General features: G+C 38.7%; 1 protein-coding gene across 1 annotated transcript; it reads right to left on the minus strand.

The window, feature by feature from the left end:
* Positions 1 to 5,964: 5,964 nt before the first annotated feature.
* LOC128132894 (uncharacterized) lies at positions 5,965 to 6,975 on the minus strand. The gene has a single exon (XM_052769897.1). It carries the CDS (start codon positions 6,973 to 6,975, stop codon positions 5,965 to 5,967), a length of 1,011 nt encoding a protein of 336 aa, XP_052625857.1.
* Between the last annotated feature and the right edge of the window lie 4,324 nt (positions 6,976 to 11,299).

The raw sequence follows: 11,299 nt of genomic DNA on the forward strand, positions 1-11,299 counted from the left end.
GGTCTTGATAAAGGAAGGATGGAGGTGTATGCAATGGTAGCTGGATTGTATTAAGATCTGCAAGTAGATTACTCTGAACAATTATGGACAGAGTTCTTAACTAGCATTTCGAAGACGAGTGCTAAGCAGGGGATTTCTTGTGCACGATATTGGAGTATGATAGTACAATATGTCTATCAGAAGGAGATAATCGAAGTTCCGGAATATGAAGAAAAAGCGGTTTTTCACATGTATGGTAGTCCGAAGGAGATGCATGATGATCCGGCTATCTTTACAATAATAGCTCGCATTCCGGATGCAACGCTTAAGAAGGTGGATCCAACGAATGGTGTTTTGGTGTCATATTTACAATCTATTGATACAACTGTCGTTACTGGTATGTTACAGCACGAAGAGAAGAAGAAGTCTAAGAAATCGAAGAAGACAGAGAGTGGGTCTTTGGAAAAAGGGGTGAAAGCAGAATCAAAGAATCAAGAGCCAATAGCTACATCTGGTACTGTCGAAGAGGTGTCTCCAATTTTAACCTCAGTGATTGATACACCAGTAATCGAAGCGTCTCCATCAAAAGAAACGATTCCTTCGAAGACGGGTGTTTTTCGACGTATCAAAATCAAGAGAAAATCTCAGTTGGTGAAGAAAACACACGTTACACATCAAGGGGTCACAGTTAGAGAAATTCCAGCTCCGGTGTCTCCATCTTCTAAGAAACGAAGGGCTGAAGATATGGCAAATTTTTTGAAGAAAACCCAATGAATCGAAGAAGTAGATCAAGTTCCTGAGACACCTGAAGATGAAATTCCTAAAGAAGTAGATATCAGTCAGTCTATTGATATTTCGAAGCCTGCTGATGTGAAGCTTATTGAACAAACTTCTTTACCTCAGGTTACATCCACAACTGATTCTCCAACATTTCAATCAATTATGGATCAACCATTTACCACTATCTTCTCAACTCAATCAACTGATCCAGCCAATCCATCCTCACCTATTGCTGAAACCATGGCTGTTGATGATGAAACTGATAACGAAGGCTTTGGAGGAACGTTCGAAGCTCTTCATTTTGATAAAGCTGAAGAAGATTTTCCTGATCATATGCTGATGACCATGAAGCAGTTCAAGATTTTGAATTCGAAATTGAATTCTATCTTGCAATCTCAAGCAGATGCGGGAAGTGCTGGAGTTACCATCATGGAAGTTGATTCCATAATGAAGGAAATGGAAGGCAGGGTTATTTCGAAGGCATCAGGATTAGTTCGTGATTTTGAAAGATGAGTTCTTGAGAAGACTGATCAGAATGATAGTTCTACAGAGAATCGAATCAATTCCATGAGGTCTGATTTTATGAAGGACGTGAAGGATTTGAAGATTGTTACGAAGGAGCGTCATGTGCTCTTCATACAAGAAGTTAAGAAGGTACGTGAAGATGTTAACATGCAAATTCGTGAACTTCGTGAAGACATGACGAAGGAGGTTCAGAATATTCAGCAAGGGTATGAATCAGCACATTAGAAGATCGACATTATTTGTGATGCGGTTGTTCAATGTGTTAAAATGTTCGAGCAGATGAATCCTCAGATGATCTCTCTTTCTGCCAAAGAAGAACAAAATTTTGGAGAGTTGGTCAAATTGTTGAAAGAACTCCAAGACCTGTCTTCGAAATCTACCTCTCCAATTGTTTCTCAAGAATTTCTTTCTCAGAAATTTACACATTTCGAAGCCATCTTACACAAACACCTTGCTCCATTACTTCGTATATCAAGCCTTTTACCAAACATATCAGATGCCCCACCTGCTATCACAGGGGTGCAAGGGGGAGAAAAGGCTGGTCATACAAAGGCTAACATGTGAAGACAACTGAAGATACGAAGGTAGTAGGAAAAGTGTATCCTTCAAAAGTGGTTGAAAAGCCAACTGTTGTTTCAGCTGCTCCAGTCATTTCGACTGTGACTACAACAGTTCCAATTTCAAAACCTATGTCAAAAGGTATTGTAATTGAGAAACAGAGTGATGTCTCTTCGTCAAAGAATATAGCTCCTTCAAATGTAAAAGACAAGGGAAAAGGAGTTATGGTTGAGAAGTCTAATAAAGAGAAGAAAGCTGAGGTGGCAGCTGAGGTTGAGAGAATGAGGCATGTTCAAAGTGTAATGAGACAAAGAGCTTTGGATGGTTCGAATGTTGATAAGGGTGATCCTTCGAAAGTTTTCAATTACGAAACAATAGAATCCAGGGTGATGTTTGATCACATGTATTCTTTTGAAAAGATTCCGAAGAAGAGCTTTGTGGTGACGAACACAGATTTTGGTCAACTTGACTTTCCAGTCAATGAAATGATGTTCGTTATGCCAAAGTTCAAGGCTGAAACAAAATCAATGGAAATTGAAGAGGGAAAGAAGATGAAGATAAGATTTCATGTTGTATTAGCAAAGGCTCAAGAAGAAGTATGGTTCTTGGAGAAGATCAAGAAGGTGATATCGTGCCTCATCCAAATGAGACTTGGAAAGCGAGATAGGGCCTAACTGGGAGGCAGGAAGAAGACTATTTTCGAAGGGAAGTTTCAAAATCTGAAGTACATTGTGGCAAGAGCAAGTGGAAAGTTACAAGAATTGACTGTGGCAGACTTTCCTTTGATGAAAACTTATGATCTCATCAACATTGCCTTGATGCTTAAAGACAAGTCATTTTCTTATCTTGAAGAAACAGAACCAGATGTTTTCAGTCTTGGGTGTAGGCACATAAAAATATTTTTGGAGAATTATTTTGAGTGCTTAGCTCAAACTGATGTCGAACTTGCTACTCTTAAAGGCTTCGACATAACTGCACCAATGGCACCTTCGAAGAAGCATAATGAGTTGAAAAAGTATGAAGACGGTGAAATATGTTTAAAGCCATTGGGGATTGTTTTTGCAGGAAAAGACAAAGCTGGAAGAGCTAAAAGGTTCTTATTTCAAACTTCCAAAGTGGAGTGATACACAAATTCACAATATACGAACTTAATTGTTCTTATGAATCATTGCAAGAAGAACTAGGAAGGAGACAAGAAAGAGATAAAGAAAGTTATCTCTTGGTACATGGAAATCCGAAGGGTGCTGATGTATATCGTTCAATCACTGACGTCTTGAGGACTTCGAACTTTATTCCAAAGGGGGAGATTGTTAGGGCTTAAATGTTGTAATAGTCAAAGTGTCAGTTAGATTGTTACGGAGTTTATTTTGTCTTCGTAAGAAGGGTCTTCGGATGTAATGTTATTTGTACTAAGGCATTATAAAGAGTTGTCTTAATGTCTAGTCCTTAGTATTGTTATGCTTTTGTTCTCCTATAAATAGGGGTCTGTACTAAGTGAATAGAAGAACTTTTCACTCGGTCTTTTACAGATTATTCTTTGTACTCTGTAAAACCAAAAGCATAATATGAGCTGAACAAATATTATATTTACTCTCGTGTTCATCGTTATTCTTCTTTCTGAATCATACTTGAATTGATCTTAAACTTGATTACAAATCTCATCAATCTTACGTGGTTCGATATACATATTTCACTATAAACAAAGCTCTGATACCAATCTGTCACACCCCCAAACCGGAATGACGGAAATGTTCGGGGGCGGAGGACGTCATGCTCAGTATCATAACCATAGTGAAGAAAGCAAACACAACCATCATAAATATAATTTAAAAGGTTACATCGTTGCAAAAATACATGTTTCCAAATAAATTACATATGATGCCAAAATAGTTCAAAAGAAATATGTGCCTTAGCGTCTTTCCTTCAAAAATCTTGTGGTGACCTGTATTACTGAATACCTGAGAATACAAGTTGTTTTTGAAAGAGTATCAACATTAAAGCTGGTGAGTTCATAAGCAATTTATGAATGAAAAATGGATGTTGTTCCTTAAACTTTGTTACAAGTTCGTTTCCATAAAATCCAATATTTTCTAAAAGGTTTGTTGTAGTCTTAATTGAACCAAGACTTAGTATATGTAAGTAAATCATCAACGCTTCACTTGCCACATTCTCTGGTTTTAAGGCTTCTTCTTGTGCCTCTTTAATTTGTGCGGAGTGGTGTGAATGGATTTTCATAGTTAATGCCTTTACTCGGCGACCCGAGTATTCCTTTCAGCTCAAAGCGTCTGCAACCATGTTGGCTTTTCCTGGGTGATAACGAATCTCACATTCATAATCGTTTAGTAATTCCACCCATCATCTTTGTCTCATGTTGAGTTCTTTTTTATTGAGGATATGCTAAAGGATTTTGTGATCAGTGAAGATAGTGCACTTGGTGCCGTAGAGGTAATGTCTCCAATTTTTTAGGGCGAAAACCGTCGTTCCCAGTTTGAGATTGTTCGTCGTATAGTTTACCTCATGCGTCTTCAGCTGTCTTGAGGCGTAGGCAATGACCTTTCCTCGTTGTATTAACACACATCCTAGACCCTGGTTTGACGCATCGCAATAAACCACAAAGTCCTCTATTCTATCTGGTAAGGATAAGATAGGAGCACTGCACAGAGTTCACTTCAGCGTTTGGAAGGCAGCCTCTTGCTTATCACCCATATGAAAGTCACTCCGTTTTTAGTCAAGGTGGTGAGTGGTTTTGCGATTTTCGAGAAGTTTTAAATGAATCTTCAATAATACCCTGCGAGTCCTAAAAATTGTCGGATTTCTGTGGGTGTTTTTGGTCCTACCCAGCTTTCGATTGCCTTGATCTTTGAAGGGTCCACATGAATTCCTTCCTTGCTGACTACATGTCCTAGCAAATTCACTTCTCGAATCCAGAACTCGCACTTTGAGAATTTTGCATACAATTTCTCTACCCTCAGTGTCTCCAAGACTAGACATAAATGATGGTTGTGTTCTTCCGTACTTCAGGAGTAGACTAGTATATCATCAATGAAAACAATCACGAACTTGTCTAAGTAAGGTCGACACACCCGATTCATCAGGTCCATAAACGCCGAGGGTGCATTTGTTAGGCCGAAAGGCATCTTTACAAACTTATAGTGACCATAGCGCGTTATGAAGGTTGTCTTGGGAATATCCTCCTCTTGAGCTCGTTGTTGATGGTACCTTGATCAAAGGTCAATCTTTGAGAAGGAACTTGTAGCTGGTCGAAGAGGTCATCGATTCGAGGCAAAGGGTATTGGTTTTTAATGGTGAGTTTGTTCAATTCACGGTAGTCAATGCACATACGGAATGGTCCATCCTTTTTCTTGACGAACAAGACTGGTGCTCCCCAAGGTGAGAAGCTTGGCCTTATGAAACCTTTGCTTAGTAGTTGATTCAATTGGCTACACAATTCCTGCATTTCGGCTGGGGCTAGACGGTATGGCGATTTGGCTACAAGGGTAGCTCCAGGGATTAGGTCGATTCGGAATTCGACTTGTCTAGCATGAGGCACTCCGGGAAGGTCTTCCAGGAATATGTCGTGGAATTTACAGACCTCCGAAATGTGTTTGATGTTTTTCACTTCTTGTTTCTTGTCTACGACATGGTCTAGGAAGGCATGGTACTCCTTGCGGAGATACTTTTGAGCCTTGACACAAGAGATGATCTGAAAACTTGAGCTAGGTTTGTCGCCATAGACGGCGAGGGTTTCACCATTTGGCAGATTAAGGTGAACGGCCTTTTCGTGATATAGGATTTCAACATGGTGAAGGCATAACCAATCCATGCCAATGATGACATCAAAACTTTTTATGGTGACCGGCATAAGGTCGATTGGGAAAGAGTGATTATTTAAGGTGAGAGTACACCCGGTGTAAATGCCGTTAGTGTTCTACGTTATTCCATTATCCATTTCTAAGATGAATGTGTCTTTTAGTGTTTTTGGTTTTTGTTTAAGCAAGTGTTTAAATTGATGGCTCACTAAGCTTTTCTCCGCGCCACTGTTGAAAAGAATGCATGCGTATGTATTGTTGAGGAGAAACGTACCGGTGACCATAGTTGGATCTGCAACTGCTTCCTCATGACCTATCGCCAGAACTCTGCCCACTTACCAGAGTTGGGGTTTCTTGCCTTCGGACAGTTCCGCTTTAAGTGTCCTGCCTCTCCACAACCATAGCAGGTTCGCCTTGTTCCAGTGTTGGCAGCTTGTGCATTTTGTTGGACTGGAGCTTTACAAAATTGAACGGTGTGCCCGTTTTTGTTACAGTTGGTGCAATGCATTTCACGGCATACGTTGTTGTGGTGAAAGTTGCACTTGTTGCACTTAGGTAGGTTCCGGGCGTATTGCCTTATCGGAGTTGGGGTGGTAGTGGTTGTGGCAGCGTGCACATCAACCACTTGTTGCTTTTTGGCAGGGTCTTGAGCAGTTTGACCCTTCTTCTTGTTCCAGAACTTCCTTTTGTTGCTTCCCCCTTTCGCTTGTTCGGGGGTGGTTATCATAGTGCCACAGCTGGCCTTATGGTCGATGAGTTGTTGTGCATGTTCTTTGGCACTGTCAAAGATAGTTGGCTTTGAGGCCAATACGTTTCCTTGAAATTGGGGAGATAGTCCCCATATGTATCTTTCCACCTTTTTGCTTTCCGAAGGAACCATCCCGGGACACAGCACAACTAGATCGCTAAACCTTGAGGTATAAGACAGGATGTCTGAGCCTGTCATTTTGAGACCCCAAAGTTCTTCTTCCAACTTCTGTATCTCGCCCCTTGGGCAGTAATCCTTCATCAACATGGTTTTCAAGTCTTCCCATGTTATCGAATTAGCCACCGGAAGTGTCAATGCCTTGACGTGGCCATTCCACCAGGTGAAGGCCCTTTCAGAGAATGTGCATGCTGCAAATTTGACCTTGCTTGCTTCAGGGCATGTGCATATTTCGAAGATGGATTCGGTTTTCTTGAACCATTGCAGCAATGCTATGACACCTCCGCTTCCATTGAAGGTTTTGGGTTTGGCATTTGTAAAATCTTTGTAGGTACACTCTCTCGAGTTTACGAATGCTGGTAGATTTGATTCACATGAAATGTCTGTGATAGTATCCATACTGAGCCCATCCAACAATCATTCGATGTATAATATTTATATATAATTAAGATTAAATAAACTTTCGAATCTAATGGGTCTGCTCTGGGCCCACAACCAAACAAGGAACATGATCCAAGGCGGAACCACCATTTCTAGGTCGACATGGTCTTAATTATATATAACTTTGATTTATACATCAATCAATCATAAATCAGACACTAGTAAATTTAGTATGAAAACAATCCATGTCATGAACTTGATGTAATGTTCCCAATAAAACAAATAGCATGTCAATTTCATTGATATAACTTAGTACACAATATTGGGGGAAGATTTGACCCTACGAGGGGTCTACGTTACATCAATGTATGGAAAATTTTTGGCCGCCTAACAGATCCCGGAAGTGTAAACACTTAAATCGCGAGATCGAACACAAAATACTAGAAAATAATAGTAATATTTATCCGCAAACTAGATTAAACTGAAGCGAGCAGTGAAAACACTACTTGCGGCGGTTGAAGCTCTGAGGATCATGAAGTAAAGACACGGAGTTCCTTGTTTCCCTTATTTCAACTCTGGATTCTGCCGTTTGGTGCTCTGCTTCTGCCAGACGTCCTTCTAAAGTGGCTCGGTGTTCTCGGATTTCTTGCACTTCAGCTCGGGCCGCCGGCATTTCCCGTCGAAGAAGCTCGGTGCGGTCTTGAGTCTGATCATGGTCATCATCCAAACGGCGAAGGCGAACTGAGTTGACTTGGCTGGTGGAACCAACTTCCATGATATGTCAAGTGTTTACCCTAGTTTGCTCCTCGTGGCATGCGACACGGTGAACCATGATAGGAAGGGCTCTGTCGGCTGACCCTCCTTGGCTGAGGTCATAAAAACCTCATTCCATGCCATAGGGAGGTCATTGACCTTGCTCTCGGCTCCATCGATGTATAGTTTCGGTCCATTGGGTCGTCGGGCCTTGGAAGTGTTAAGGAGGGATAGGGGCAGGGTGTGGATTGTAAACTTCAGGTTCTTTGTCGGTTCTATTTGAGTCTTCTTCCTCTTCACCGTCTATGGATTTTTCCTGTTCCATGGGTTCTGCATCCTCCATGGGTTCCTCTTCGGAATCTTCCTCTGGGTCTTCCACAATCCAACCAGCATTCCCTTGGTTGGGGAAGTAGGGATCACCCGGCAAGTGAAATCCTGCCATCGCGCCTGTATGAGAATAGGGATAAGAAGGATATCGCGGGAAATTTTGGTATAAGAAATTAGTTATCACAGTTTAAAATGAGATTATTACGGTTTTTGTGTTAAAATACTCCTATAGTATTTTTTATGTTTGATTCTCGAGGTTGTTGGTAAGTTGAAGACTTGTTGCTCATCATGATTCTTCTTTGTAATATGATGGTCATACCTTGGCTAAATATAGTTGATCAGACTATATTCATCCCAGATATGACTTCATACCCCGAAGCTAGATCATGGTGTTCAACTTGTCTCAATACTTTTATGTTATTGCCATTATGATACTGAATTAATAAGTATGATTGTACGGATACTTTTATAAAAATATAATTTTTTATTTTTAAAGTAATTTTTTTTTTGAAAAGCTACGTCAGAGATTTTTTTTCCCGATGTATTTATAGTTTGTATATCTTTGTTAGGGCTTAAATGTTGTAATAGTCGAAGTGTCAGTTAGATTGTTACGAAGTTTATTTTGTCTTCGTAAGAAGGGTCTTCGGATGTAATGTTATTTGTACTAAGGCATTATAAAGAGTTGTCTTAATGTCTAGTCCTTAGTGTTGTTATGCTTTTGTTCTCCTATAAATAGGGGTCTGTACTAAGTGAAAAGAAGAACTTTTCAATCGGTCTTTTACAGATTATTCTTTGTACTCTGTAAAACCAAAAGCATAATATGAGCTGAACAAATATTATATTTACTCTCGTGTTCATCGTTATTCTTCTTTCTGAATTCATACTTGAATTGATCTTAAACTTGATTACAAATCTCATCAATTGGTATCAGAGCAGGAATCCTTTCTGTCATCTGATTTTCATACGTTCAAAAAGATTTTTGAATCTACTATTTGATTCAAAAATTTCCGTTCTTTTTGAGTGTGAAAAATTCTTCTTGATCTCAATCTAGGATTTGATTCTGTAAAAATATTTGTAAATCGAGTGTTCTTTGTGTGATTCTAATTTGAAATATACAATTTGATTTCAATATTCTCAAAGTTTTTGTATCATCTTGAAGCTTTTGTTCGTACAACAATGGCGTCATTCAATCTGAATTCGATGACATCATTTTCTCATTTGCTTGGATCATCCACAAAAATTCCGATGCTTATTCCAGAATATTATGATCAGTGGGCAGATCGGATGGAAGATTACTTAAACGGATTGGATGAAGAATTATGGAAATGCATCTCAGGAGAAATCAATCAACCTGCACAAGTTCAGCCAATCGGTATGTCTTCAAGCAGTTCGGAAGTCGATAATCAAACCAATCATTTAAAACAACTGGAGAAGAAATGCATGAGGGAATTAAGAGGTGCGTTGCCTCCTGTTGTGTACAATTATGTCAGAACATGCACAACAGCTAAAGAAATCTAGAACAATCTCAAAGACAAATTTCAAGGAAGTGAAAAGACGAAGATCACATCTGTGAAACAATGCCTGGTGGAACTCAAAGATTTCAAACAAAAAGAAAATGAGTCTATTGAAGCATACTATGATCGGTTCAACGAGCTAATCTATCGTTGTAACCGTTATAGTATAATAAGGTCATCAATGGAGTACAATTTGATATTTGTAATGGGACTTCGAAAGGAGTGGAGGAGTGTGAGTATGATGGTGAAAAATCAACAGAGTTTTGATACTTCGACTTTGAATGACTTATACAATCAATTAAAATCTCATGAAAATGAAGTTAATGAAATAGCTGAGGAAGCGATAGCAAGTCTTGGTGGACCATTGGCACTTGTTTCGAAGGTTTCAGAAAGAGAGAATGAAAAATCGAAGTTTGATGAAGAAGAAGGTTTTCTGATGAATTCTGATGATGAGGCTGTTGCATTTTACTCAAACAATCGAGTAAAGAAATTTTACAAGAAACCTTTTAATCCAAAGATAAAGCCATCAGATTCGAAGGGTAGTTTTGAGAACAAAAATAAAGTGGATGAGAAAAAGAAAGAAGTGAAGATTGATTCGAAGAGTCAAATGGAGCAAATGAAGATGATGTTGAAAGGTGATACAAGGATTAATTGCCATTATTGCTATGGAGCAAATCAGTTGGCAGTAGATTGCTTGTTGAGGAAGAAGGAGGAAAAGAAAATTAAAAAAAGGATGAAGCTTATTACACTGAGAAACTGGAGGAAGTAAAGTCGAAAGCAAAGAATTTGTCATTGGTGGCTCATGGAGAAACTGAATCGGATGGCACATATCAAATATGGTCTTCGGGTTCAGATGATGAAGAGATGAAAAATCCATCACATGGAGATATGTATGCAAAGATGGAAGAGGATTCAGATGAAGAACAGACTTACGAAGTGTGTGGGCAATGCTTCGTTTCGAAGTCTACTGACAGGTCGCCCATGACTACCAAGGTACGTAACATTCTTGAATATTTTAACATTCTAGTTTCTGCATATAATTCTGAATTAGTAGCTTTTGATGAAACTGTTACTTATTTTGATTCAATTATTGTCTCTGCTAGCAATGAAGCGAAAAAGTTAAGTGATCAATTACTAGAGACAAGAAAAAAGTTGGATTCAAAAGTCACTAGGATTGATTACTTATAATTGCAAGTTTCAAATATTATGGAGGATAGGGAGAGTTTAGCAAAGGAAATAAACTTGTTGTTAGCACAAAGAAATATTTTTTGTAATTCTACGAAAAGATTGTATGGAAAATTAACTGAGTTACATCATTCGAGTGAGATAAGTAAGGAACAACATAGAAAATTACTACCATTTTTAGCTTATGATAGAGCTAAGGTAGATAGTATTTCATATGATTGTGAAAAAGAAATTTCTGATTTTAACAAAGTTCCAGATGATAGGTTTAGATTTGGAATTGCTAAAGTCGAAGATTATCTTGATGCTAATGATTTAGTAAAAATTGTAAATGAGACCTTATCTAAATAAGAACAACTTCGAATTTTGAAAAAGACTGAGAATTCTACATCTAATTGGGAAACTAATTTTGCTGATATTGAAGATAATTCTGATAATATTAGTGTAATTAGTGATTTAGAGGATGTAGATTGTTCTCAATTGTCTGTCATAAATGTAGCAAATTCTTTTAAAGGGAAAGAAAAATGTGAAGATTTATTCTTAAAAATTGACACTGATGAACCCTC

This window comes from Lactuca sativa, chromosome 3 (genome assembly GCF_002870075.4).
Source record: "Lactuca sativa cultivar Salinas chromosome 3, Lsat_Salinas_v11, whole genome shotgun sequence".
NCBI classification, from domain to species: Eukaryota; Viridiplantae; Streptophyta; class Magnoliopsida; order Asterales; family Asteraceae; genus Lactuca; species Lactuca sativa.

Excerpts from the sequence above, each read along its gene's own strand:
- LOC128132894 (XM_052769897.1), bottom strand. The coding sequence starts at position 6,975 with ATGGATACTATCACAGACATTTCATGTGAATCAAATCTACCAGCATTC.